General features: G+C 37.7%; 1 protein-coding gene across 5 annotated transcripts in view; it reads right to left on the minus strand.

Annotated features, from left to right (window-relative positions):
* Positions 1-4994: 4994 nt before the first annotated feature.
* The window catches only part of FGL1 (fibrinogen like 1), a 58158-nt gene continuing 50254 nt past the window's right edge, over positions 4995-12898 (minus strand). For 4 of the 5 annotated variants that reach the window (XM_079909362.1, XM_079909361.1, XM_079909363.1 and 1 more), the window contains 3 exons: positions 9667-9755; positions 9310-9497; positions 6615-6942 (listed from right to left, as the gene is read on the minus strand). In XM_079909362.1, coding sequence (XP_079765488.1) covers positions 6702-6942; positions 9310-9497; positions 9667-9755 — 518 coding nt within the window. In that variant the 3' untranslated portion in view covers positions 6615-6701. Of the gene's footprint in view, positions 5445-6614; positions 6943-9309; positions 9498-9666; positions 9756-12898 lie in introns of those variants that run through there. The other variant, XM_079909364.1, reaches the window with a different exon arrangement.

Genomic DNA, 12898 nt, shown 5'->3' on the forward strand with positions numbered 1-12898 from the left:
TTGTTAATTCATGTGAGTCGAGGAAGTAACAAAGTCCTTCCCCAGAAATACCTGTCCTCTGCAAAAATGCAGAAAATTTCTCCATCTGAAAAAATGAAGAGGTCTAAACCTTCTTTTAGAGATGATAAGCATTCTTTTTTTCCAAACAAATAAAACCCCATAACATATAGCAGTGTTATGTGGAAACCAAATACATAAAATAGATAAAAAGAGCTGTGTCGACTGAAAAAAAAAGGAAAACTTCCTGTTCCCTACAGTGACCCTGAGGCACGTTATCAAAATTAAAGGCTCCCCCGAGCCCATTTTAGAGACCACTGGACCAGATGGTCTGTAAACCAGGTTTCATTCTCTAACTTTTTAGTTTTTATTTTATTTTTTGGCCGCACTGCGTGGCATGCAGGATCTTGGTTCCCTGACCAGGGATTGAACCCACGCCCCCTGCAGTGGAAGCACGGAGTCTTAACCACTGGACTGCCACGAAAGTCCCTAATTTTTTAGTATTTTAAATTCCAGTAATACGAAGAACCTGGATTGCGGGGCTCTTACAGCTTGTCAAGAGAAAATACAGCTTATCCAGAGTCATAATTCATTTTATCTGCTACCTTGTCTGGAAAACCTTCTCTGACCATCTCTCTTCTCACACCTTCAACTCTTGGTAAAGGTCACACAGCACTCCAATTCACCATTACTACATTCCTTTTTTATCTTCCTCATCTTCAATAGCACCACCACTGTCATCGTAGTACATATTTATGGAGCACTTAGTACATGCCAAGCACAATATATCTCATTTAATCCTCACAGCACTACTATAGGGTAACTATATTATTATTCATATTTTAGAGATGAGAACACTCAGCACAGAGATGTAAAGTAATTTGTCAGAGGAAAAAAAGGCAAAGATAAAATTTAAACCTCAGTTAGACTGCAACCTTCTTGGGCAATAGCTAAACATTAAACCATCTCGTTTATCGTTTGGAGAAGACTAACTGCCTATATGTTGACTTGTCTTTCTCCCCAACGAATTTCGTGTTGACCAAACAATAGATTATAGGCTCTAAGGAAGGATCTTGATTTTATGATTTGCATCCTTTCTGAAATTGTAGATCTTGGGCAAATTTGTGAAGTTGGTACTTTCAGGGACACCTCCCCACCCGCTTTTTGTGAAAAATATCATTTGTCTTTTGGCGGAAACCTCTTCTGCAATGATGTCAGGTATTTAGCATTCTTGCATTTCCTTTATACTTTCGTTTTATTAAAAAAAAGGGGGGAGGGGCTCAAGTTTCTTTGCCATAATGTAATCACCTGATATAAATCAAAAGCCCATTTGCATTTTAAAAAGGGGTAAAATCTAACAAACCACTCTCTAATGGTAAAATTTTAGAGGAATTTGTTTATACCGGGGTCTTCCTCATGTTTTGACTTCAGGTAAACCAGTCCAACTTCCCTCTCTCACGTCTAAAGTCAAATGACCTATCTATGCTCTCTAACTGCTTTTATTTCCTGCTCTCTGGCTATTCTCCCCACTAGGTCCACTGAAATAGGCGTAAGGACACAAATAACATCATCGCTAAATCCAAAGGTTTTTCATTAGAACTCTTTCTCTTCCATCTTTTTATGGCATTAAAATTCTTTTTCATTCCTTCTGCATTGAAAAACTATTACACTGAGATTTATGTAACACTATACTTGTTTAGCTCTCCTCCCACTTCTCTATAAAATCATTTTTTAGTCCTTTAAAAGCTTTTCTTCTTTTGATCTCCTAATCGCATGAGGTCTTCATGCTACTACTTGAGCAAATAATACCCATATTTAAAATTGCCACTGGTCCCCCATTATTTATACCTTCCCAAAGTATGGTCTGTGGAACACTGTTCCCAGAAGACTGCATTAAAAAAAAAAAAGTTCAGTTATCTATGAAACAGACTCACAGACATAGAGAACAGACTTGTGGTTGCCAAGGGGGAGGGTGGGATAGGGGAGGGAAGGACTGGGAGTTTGGGATTAGCAGAGGCAAACTATTACACATAGAATGGATAAACAACAAGGTCATACTGTGTAGCACAGGGAACTATATTCAATATCCTGGAAAAAACCATAATGGAAAAGAATATGAAAAAGAATATATATGCATGACTGAATCACTTTGCTGTGCAGCAGAAATTAACACAACATTGTAAATCAACTATACTTCAATAAAATAAATTTAAAAAAAATTCAGGAACCATGACAAACACTTTTCTTCCCTGTACATTCTAGTAACTATAAAATTAAATATTCTCTTTCACGATCTTACTTCCAGATAGAATAACTACATGACAAAATTCTGGCCAATAAGGCATAAATTGAAGTCTATTGACCCTTCGCCCTTCTTCCTGCTTTCAAATGGACTCAAAGTAGAAACTGAAGTAGAAAACTTGTGATTTTGAAGGGAGGGCAAAGTGAGTTACAGAGATATCAGCTTCCACACTGCAGAGCACTGAACCAAGGTCAGCAACCTCCTACCTCCTGAGTTCTTGTTATATAAGATGAACAAATCCCCATTTGTCTGGACTTCCATAATAAGTGATGTACATCTTGCAGTTGAACACACTCCTAACTAGATCTAAAAGTGCAAAAATGGTTCACCCTTTATCTGCGGAGAATGCATTCAAAGATCCTCAGCGGATGCCTAAAACCGTGGACTGTACTGAACCCTATATATACGTTTTTTTTCCTATACATACATACCAATGATAAAGTTTAATTTATAAATCAGGCATAGTAAGAGATTAATAACAATAATAAAGTAATAATACACTGTAATAAAAGTTATATGACCATGGTCTCTTTCTCTCTCTTTCTCCCACATTTTATTGTACAAATTTAATGCCTTTTCCATCTTAAGTAAGCACTTTCCATGCTCTGTGGCTGTAATTTTTGCAGTTTGAGGTGCGACAGCAAAACCAGCACAAATTTCTTTTTTTTTCACAATTTCACAGAAAGGAGATTCGGTCTTACCGTAGATCTTAGCAATCCCAGAAGATGATTTTTTTTCTTTCCTCACTGAGAATTTTCACTTTTTCACTTAAATGAAGCACTTCACAGCTCCTCTCTGGCACATCCGAACCAATAGCATCACTGCTTTTGCGCTTGGGGGCCATTATGAAGTAAAGCAAGGGTCTCTTGAACATAAGCATTGCGTTACCCAGACAGTTGATCGGATACTGAAGCGGCTACTAAGTAACAGGTGGGAAACTCCAGACAAAGGGAAGATTTACGTCCGCGCGGGATGCAGCAGATGCACGCAAGATTTCATCACGCTACTCAGAAGTTGCATAATTTAAAATGTAAATTGTTTATTTCTGAAATTCTCTATTCAAAATTTTCAGACCATGGTTGACGGTGGGTAACGGAAACCTTGGAAAGGGAAACTGCAGGTAAGCGGGGGGACTACTGTATGTTCCTTTTGGAACTTCACAATGCGCCTAAGCATATTAAAGGACCTGAGCAAGACTCAAGAGAAGAAATCTGTTGAATTTTGTGTCTTCTCCTAGACTCATTTGATCAAGGAGCCCTTTTCTTCCTGTATTAACTATTACTATTCCACAGAACTACCGTTGCCTGCATTTTTCCAAGTGGGATCCCTAGACCAGATTCCTAAATCTGCATCACCTGAAAACTCGTTAAACAACTAGAAGCTGAGGCCCCACCCCAGAATCACTTTAACTAGATGCCCAGGTGATTGGTATGACATTAAAGTTTGAGAAGCCTGCTTTGGGAAGCACTGTTTAGAGGATAAAGTATCAGTACAACTAACCCTAACATCTTTTTTGTTTGTTTTGTTTTGTTTTGGCAGCCCGGGAGGCATGTGGGATCTTAGTTTGTCGACCAGGGCTCGAACCCACGGCCCCTGCAGTGGAAGTGCGGAGTCTTAGCCACTGGACCACTAGGGAAGTCCCAACCTTAACATCTTTATGTGACCCATTATTTCAAGACATCTGGTATTATTGCCCCTTAATGCCAACTTCACTAATAATTACGGCTAGTTCTTATTGACTGCTTACTTTGTGCAAGGCATTATTCTAAGTACTTTACTTGTGTAATCCTCAACTCAACCCTATGAGGCAGGTACTATTATAATCTTCATCTTACAGATGAGATTACTGAAGTTCAGAGAAGTTAAGTAGCCTACCCAAGGTCACACAGCTATTAGCTGGCAGAATCCTTGGTTTAAGGATGTAAGGATCACTAAATCATATTGCCTCTCTAGCCTTTTTTTGTTTCCATGCACTTTTTGCTTTGTGTACTTTACACAAGGATTTCTCTCTGCCTGCAATGATTTCCCACATAACACCTAGTTAAAAGATCTCAGCTCAAAAAGTTAGTTCTTCTGGGAAACTTCTCTGACCCCCCTTCCCCAAGTCAGGTCAGGTTCCCTGCTATACATCCCCCAGGCACACATTTTTTCTTCATACTTATCAGCTTTTAGAATTATTTATATTTTTGTGATTGTATGGTTTGTGTATGTTTTTATCCAAAAAACTTCACGTGGGTTTGAAGTGCGTCCTCTGTGTCTGACACATCCCAGAAGTTGCAGCGTGGGTGCAATACGTTTGATTCCGCATGCGAAGACTTGGATTTGAGTCCTTGTTCCCCTACTTATTAGCCTTGTAACTTGGAGCAATAACAGCCTGTCAGATCCTCAAATTCTCAGCTCTTTTAAATGGGGATAATAATACCTCACAGGACTGGTATAAGAATTAAAATTGAGGCTTCTGAAAGAAGTGTGTAATCTACATAAACATCCTAAAAATATGAGAAAGTGTTTTATAGCGATTAAGATCCTGGGCTGTATTTAAAGTTCTAGCTTTGCAGTCAGAGACCTGAGTTCATTCTCGATTCATAATATTTATTATCCACGCAGTTGATTTGGCAATCCATTATTTGCTGGATTTTTTTCATGTATTTTTAAAACTGCATTCATATGTAATTTATTATAAATTTATGCTGTGTTATCTCCCAAGTCATGTATATACTCTATGCTTTTTATTTTTTGTTCAGCAATAATCTCTTATTATAGTCCTTTGCACGTAGGAATTCAGTTAAATAGTAACATAATCTACATTTATTTGGTGAATATCACATATTTGCTGTACTGAAAGTACATTAAGTCATAAAGGCAAGTAAGAAAAGTAGTGCACATAACAACTGCCATCATTATACATGTGAAGGTTCAGATTTGCTATTTTTCAAATCACTTAAACCAAGATGAACTGCAGAAATGAAAGCCCAGCAGGGACAATTAAACAATATTTGGAATAAAATCACTTGGCCTAATTTTCATAACCACAGATTTCAAGGAATACCACCATCCATGCCAGGTGTACCAGACTATCCCATTGTCTGTTTTAGCCGTGTAGGGGCCAGTGTGATATAAACCATTCAGGTTTGCAGAGTGACACCTAGTGGGAGGAAAAATAAACACAAAACAATCAGACTAGAAAAATACTCTTTGAAAGAAACCATTTTAGTTTGCTAGCAAATGATTAAAAACATTTTAATTATGAATTCTGCCTTTTTTTTTTTTTTTTTTTTTTTTGGCCATGCCAAGCGGCTTGTGGGATCTTAGTTCCCCATACAGGGATTGAACCCACACCCTTGGCAGTGAGAGTGTGGAGTCCTAACCACTGGACCACCAGGGAACTCCCTCTGCCATTTTTAGATAAGGGAATATTTATCAGTTTCCAAAAGCCAAGTGATTCTACAACATGAGTTTTTTAAACTGGTGGGTTTTAGTACCATAACAACTCTCAGGGTAAAACCTAGGCCACTTACAGAGTACTGATAAAGAAGGAGTTCTGTTCTTAATAGAAAAGGAAGGGAGGAAGGAAGGGAGGGAGGAAGGAAGGGAGGGAGGGAGGAAGGAAGGAAGGAAGGAAGGAAGGAAAGAGGGAGGGAGGAAGGGAGGAAGGGAGGAAGGGAGGGAGGGAGGGAAGGAGGGAGAAAACAAGCAAGCAAAAACATGACCTTGTAAGCCTGAGCCTTAGCAGAGCAGTATGGGTTAACAAAGCAAGGCGTGGCGCGCTGCTCTATTTGCCAGCTCCCCTGTATACTTTACACTTACAGTGTTCAGCTATCTGCTGCGAAGACTTAGCTTTCGTAATTAAAATTCCCTTCCTCCCTCTTAAAAGTCAATAGTACATCAATTATTTTAAGCTCAAGGATAAGAAAACAAAACCTAAACCACCATTTAAAATTTCCCCAGCCATCAGACAATAATCATTTGTCTTAGTTGCTGAGTTAACTTTTTACATTTATTGCTCCAACCTAGATAAGTTGGTTAGGTTATCACAAATTTTTAAATGTCCCCCTTCCTCCTTTGGAATCTGTAAATTTTGTTCCTGATATGGATAAACTGAGGATAGGTGATAATTCTCTGTGTACTGTTATGAAATTAGTTACTGTATATTTATTGATATAACCAATGAAAAGATATCAGACATTAGGACATAAGGAGAACATTCACAAGGAATAGTTCTTAAAATCTTTGGAAAGCACCTAAATTACTGAATCAAAGAAAGCATATAATTTACCCATAAACGCTGAGTGGCTGGCTTGAATCCCTTACCCGCCTTGTAATTCTCTCCTGCTGACCGTCCTGTCCTCCTAACTTAAACTGATGTAACTAATCCAAACCATTTATGCTAAATCTGCAAGTGTTAAGAGCCTACTGTGTTTGAAAAGCTGCAATGGAAAGTAACGTCAAAAGACAAAATACTGGGCTTCCCTGGTGGTGCAGTGGTTGAGAGTCTGCCTGTCGATTCAGGGGACACGGGTTTGTGCCCCGGTCCGGGAAGATCCCACATGCCGCGGAGCGGCTGGGCCCGTGAGCCATGGCCTCTGAGCCTCTGCGTCCGGAGCCTGTGCTCCGCAATGGGAGAGGCCACAGCAGTGAGAGGCCTGCGTACCGAAAAAAAAAAAAAAAAAAGACAAAATACTCTAAATTGAGCCTCCAGAACATATATTTTGACATATTTCTGTCTTCCTAGAGACATTTACTACATGTACTTTTTTATTTGGTCTGTGATTTGAATGCTATTAGGAAACTGACTCTGGTCAACCCAGGAAACCTTAGGAATTCTAAGACCAATTTTCCAGCATCTTCCAGGTTCTAGAACAGCCTGGACTTGAAGCTAGATTGGGGCTTCCTTGGTGAAGAAGTAGCTGTGAGCACACACGAGATGCTACACCAGAAAATCAGAGAAGACGTCAACACTCAGTGATTAGTTTGCTATGCAGAGAAGGAATGCCTTGTAAGTGGAATATACTTATGAAGTGCCAAGATTTCATGTAAATTGGAAGAACTATGGGACAGAAAAACAAAGAGTAAGGAGGAAGAGGATGATGGAGTTAAACCACAGAAGTAGCAGGTATGGTAGAAGTAGCACTGAGCTCCTGGAACAATTGACTTTCTCTCCAGCTTTTCTGTTTTTCCACCTGCACAGGCTTATCATCTCCTTTGCCTCCAAGGATAATGCAGGCTCCTTGGGTGGCTCCAGCAACTGAATTGCCTTTCTTTGTCCTTCCTGAACCCCTGTCTTTAAAGTCAAGTAAATCGTTTATTAGCCCCTGTTAATCTGTGTGCCAGCTGTTGTTCAACTGGGTAGGTACTTAGTTTTGATCTCCTGCTAACAGTAACATTGTGGTTGTTATTTCCGTGTATGGAATTCTGTTCCAAAACAAACATTAAGGGATGCTTGCAACTTTGTGAATTATAGATGTTTTACATAATGCTGATAATTCTTACATAAGGTTAACTTAGAATAACGGGAAGAAAAAGGAGGATGAAGAGAAGCTGATAAAGATGGTTTTAAGAGAACAAGAAAACCACTAGGGAAAAAGATTAACACCACCTTCAACTTGTTAAACAGGAAAGATAACTTTGTTTCTCTGTCTTCTCTCACTGCTGTGTGTGTTCCACTTCCCTTACAAAATGACCAAAAATTAAATGGACTCAAACTTTGAAAAAAGCAAAATCCAGATAAAATAGTGTTTTTACAACTATTTAGATTCAACTTGACACTCCACACTATATACAACAAGCTGTACCTTCATAGAATCTACAACTCTAAAATCAGCACATCACAATAACACATGATGTTCATAATGGCGATTCTTATGATTTTAGGGAAAATAGACATATGTCTGGCATACCTCCACTTAATAAAATAGATGATGCTTAATGTTTTTAAAGTATTTACATAATCAAAAAAATGTTAACATTTGGATTATGGAATTTAAATGATTAGTCCTCAATTACATGGAAAACACGGCATGCCAGAAATACTCACTAAAGATTCTGTAATGCAAAGTTATTTTGAGGGGGCCCCTGTCTTCTAAATAGAAAAGATGTTCAAAGCTCATGTACTGCCTAACAATCTGAGCACATCTGCTTTGCAGACATAGCAGGCTTATCAGGTTATTTCTAAGGAAGACTGTTTGAATTTTTCCATTCCTGCCTTAACTTTGTGATTACAACAAAGGGTACTGTCTGGATATCATCGTGGGTGGAGAACAGTTACAGGAATGAGGCATATCTAGCTTAGAGAAGAGAAAACATTGAGGAATACAATAAATATCTTCTTATCCAGCACCCGAAGATCTTAAGTTGAAAAAGAATACAATTACTCTGTAGCTACTGAGAAAAAAAAACTGGCAAAGTAATAAGAAGGAAGATTTCAGGCAAATAAAAGGAAAATGAAGAAAAACTGATTTAGTACAATCAAAAATGCAGTAAGTTTGGTGATAAAGTAACATTGAAGTATTCAATGAGAAGGTGGAATTAGGTTTCAGGAATGTTGTAGAGGAAACTTATGCATTGGAAGGAGCTTGGATTCAACGATTTAATAAAAGTCACAGTAAATGAAAAGTAGTATTACACAGAAAAAATTACAATAACATGGCCATTTGGTATGATACGAGAAGGTGGAGAGCTACTTGGTTATTAGAACATCGAAAATGTTCTCTATTTCTTTGTGTCAATTTGTGACCCACTACTTATAGTAACTCGCCCATGATTCTGTTTGCAAAGAATCTTTGTAAAAGCAGTAATTTGATTTATTTCTATGATATATCTTTCAAGCTTTACTAATGTACACAATGAACAAATCCTTAAAGGTACTTCATCACTTAAGAATTCTTATAAAGATGTTTATTTAATAATACCAGTATCATAAAGAAGACCAACATTACCTCTTATGTTATAATTAATGCCCACCAGTGAGCAATCATCAACACCACTACAGTTACATTTATAAAATGTCAAACCTGTTAAACCACCAGCCAGACTGATCTTCTTTTGCACAGTTCCCTTCATAGTTGTCGTTATCTCTGTCCCATGTGCTGAATTTCATTCTTTGGTGACTGGCCCACCATTGCACTTCAGGATGAAAATTCCCTGCCAGGGAGTCTCCAGCTGTTCCAGAATATTCCCCAATATGCAAATCATAGGAATTCTAAAGGAAAAGAGGTGACTTCCATTATCAGTTGTTACTATTTTAACAGGTTTATTTAATAAATAAAAGATTAGGTTCTATTGCATATTTTTGTTTCCCCTGACTTCAGGTTTATATTGTATGTTTTACATGTTAATTCATGATGTTAGTTATTTGAAAATGTTAGTACCTTTTCATCTCCAACTTTGAAATTTCTATATTGTGCATAACGGCTATTTTTTTCAAAATCTGCAAGGTTGATTTTTAATGTGTAGTCTCCTGAAAAAAAAAATCGTAGTTTTTTTTTTTTTAATTTGTAAGATGACACTGACTTACTGAGGCCTAAAAACAATTTGCGGCTCTATTTTACTTAGACCATTTCCTTCTGCCATGAGTCAGTTTTCAAAGAATAAGCAGTGACTCCATTGTATTTACAACGTGAATGTTTTGTTGTGTACTTTACTCGAAAAAAATTAGGGACGCAATATTAAAGGTAGAACATTTCTACTACATCTATCACAGGTAAAAACTAGTGTAATTCACTTGGCAAAGAACAACAGAAAGCAAGTCATTTTTTAGTAAGTAGATTAAGAAATCTAACAATAAAAGAAGTTTTAAGACGTTTAAACGTTTATCCTCTTTTTCTTACTTTTGGTAAGAATGTTGATCTTAAATATAAATAATGACTGAAATAGTTGATATCATCAAGTAATCATCTTTTCTTCATTGTCCCATCATTTGCAAATAACAAAGACTATTCTTTTTCAGAAATAGAACTATTGTCAGAAACATAAAAACTTATAAATCAAACTGTTAGATAATAACTATATTCAATCCTCCTACTTTGATAAATAAACTTTCACAGTGACCTGTAAGATCAGGTTTGAATTTAGTCTTGGCTGCCTCCCAGTTCTGGGCCGGAACATGGGAGACATGGCATGCAGGCCTGGTCTGTGGTCTACTTCCCTTCTCTTCCACCTCTGTCTCCACCACACACAGCAAGGGGCTTTGCCCACATGCATGGGCGTTCCAGGCTGCACACCCACGCTCTTTTTACACCCAAATAAAAGCTCTTTCTTTACCTCCCCTCAGACTTAGGGGTGCACACACCAGCTGTATAATTGTCCCACAGTGGGGACAGATGAAGAAGAGGCATGAGCAGGTCCTGGAGACAAGTTCAAGGCTTCTTGGGCAGGGAACGCTGGATTCCTCACCACTGGACCTAGTCTAGGAGGCACTCTGGCCCCACAAATTCCTTGTCCCATGGAGCTCTCTAAAGTGGGGTTTCAAGGAAGAGGCCACTTTCATCTGATCAAAACATACTAAATGTTATGTGAGCTAAGACTGCAAAGGGGACAAGAGCAGTAACACAGGCTAAATCAAGACTCCTAAAAAAAGTGCTTTGTATTATAGAAGAGATTCAGACTTTTAGGTAACCATCTAAATATCTCTTTGGTCAATGAGTAAATAAAAGTTCAATTACAGACCATTTCTAAATTAACTTAATTGCATTACAGACCATTTCTAAATTAACTTTATTGCAAACACTTCAGCCAAAATTTGTATAATGGGGATAAAGCTATTTTCAGAGGCAACTCCTTAGCCTTAAAGGCTCTCATAATTAAGAAATGCAAGGTCAAAGGCACTGTTTTTCCTTGGGATGATGTGATATGCAGTTGTGACGCCTGGAACTGATCAATACATTTTTGCTACCATGAGAGTAGCCAGCCTGAAACACCAATCAAAACCTGAAGGGGAAGCAGGTGTTTTGGCAAAGCGCATCTGGGCAAATAAACACTTAATAATAATTTGAAAAATAATAACTTTGAATTTTGTATGTTTAGAAGGAGCCAAAGGTTACTTCTTGGGGTTTTCATAGTTTCAACAAGAAATCAGATGCATATTAATGTGTGAAAGAAACAGAAGCTGGTATGATAAATGTTATATATCTATCATAAAACACTTAAAAGTGGGATAATAAATACATTGAAATTTAGAGAGCACTGATCACAAGAAGAATATACAAAGAAAGCATTAGACGTCTAGGATTATCCATCCTCTCTGAGTTACTATTCTGGTGTCTCAAAGATCTCTATAATTATGATCATACTATTATGAATATAGAAGCACCAATCACTTTCCTTAACTTATTTGGAAAAAATAAACCCTTGCTCTTACATTTAGTGTATTGCCAGTGTGATTTAGCATGTTTTCCTGAGCAATACAGTTGCCTTTTATGAAACATTAAGAATCAGATTTGAGTGGAACTGACTATAATCTGAGATAGCAACTAAGGTAAGGAAGGTAAAGGATTGGAGCAAAAGAACATGGGAAAGAGAAGCTTGGAAAACGTATTATTAAACTCGTGATATTTTAGACAAATATTGAACTCTAGTTAAAGATATCCATGCAAAAGCATATAGGGGGACTTTTACAGATGTACACAATTTACTTTGAAATATGTCCAAAAAAATAGATTGATAGATGGATAGATGGATAGATACGGGATTAAAATATTAATGTAAAATCTCGGTGGTAGGTTGAAACTTTTTCCAGTTTTGCTGTGTCTTGGAAATTTTTCAAAATAAAATTTGGAAATGGAATGGGAACAAAAATATTTAGTATATTGTGGTATTTGATTCCAAAAAACTGCCATAATTCCTCAATTCTTCACCCTTCCCTTTGCAATGAGACTTCGTAACTCCTCCCATTAAGTCTATTTCCTTTCCCCTTACAGCTGAGTTGGTCCTGTGACTTGCTTTCACCAATAGAAGGCACTGAAAATGACTGTGTGCCATTTCTGAGTCTGGGTCTCAAGAACGTTATGTGCTTCCACTGTCTCTCTTGGAACTCTGCCTCTGCTTCAAGAGCAGGTCCAGACTAGCCAGCTGGAAGATGAGAGAGCAAATGGAGTGAGCTGAAGCATTCTATCCAAGGCTAGTCTAGAACAGCCAGCCTCCAGGTGACCAGGAAGTTGATCACCAACCCATGAGCAAGCTGAGCCAATATTAGCAGAGCCCAGCCCTGATCAGCAAAGCCACCCAGCCAACCTGTAGATCTGTGAGAAATAAGAAACAGTTGTTGTTTTAAGCCACTAAATTTATGTCTTGTTACACAGTTTTATTGTGCCAACAGATAACTGATACAATATATATATTTTGAGGCATTCAAGGCATGTAAAAAGAATGATTATAACATTAGCTTTCCTTCCAAGGAACAGAACAAAAATATATGAGAAATCTCCCTCCCACAACCCAGGTGCAAGCAGCCACGTTTTACAAAGGGAATTATTGCCCAAAAGCGATCATTGCCATCTGCAAACCATAGTAGTTACTGAATTAGTTCTATTGTCTATGATTTAGTGAAAAATATTTGTGTTCTTTTTATTGTATTTCAGATGAAGTTGTTATTAGGCAAACTTT

The sequence above is a fragment of the Stenella coeruleoalba genome (genome assembly GCF_951394435.1).
Source record: "Stenella coeruleoalba genome assembly, chromosome: 21".
In the NCBI taxonomy this organism is placed as follows: domain Eukaryota; kingdom Metazoa; phylum Chordata; class Mammalia; order Artiodactyla; family Delphinidae; genus Stenella; species Stenella coeruleoalba.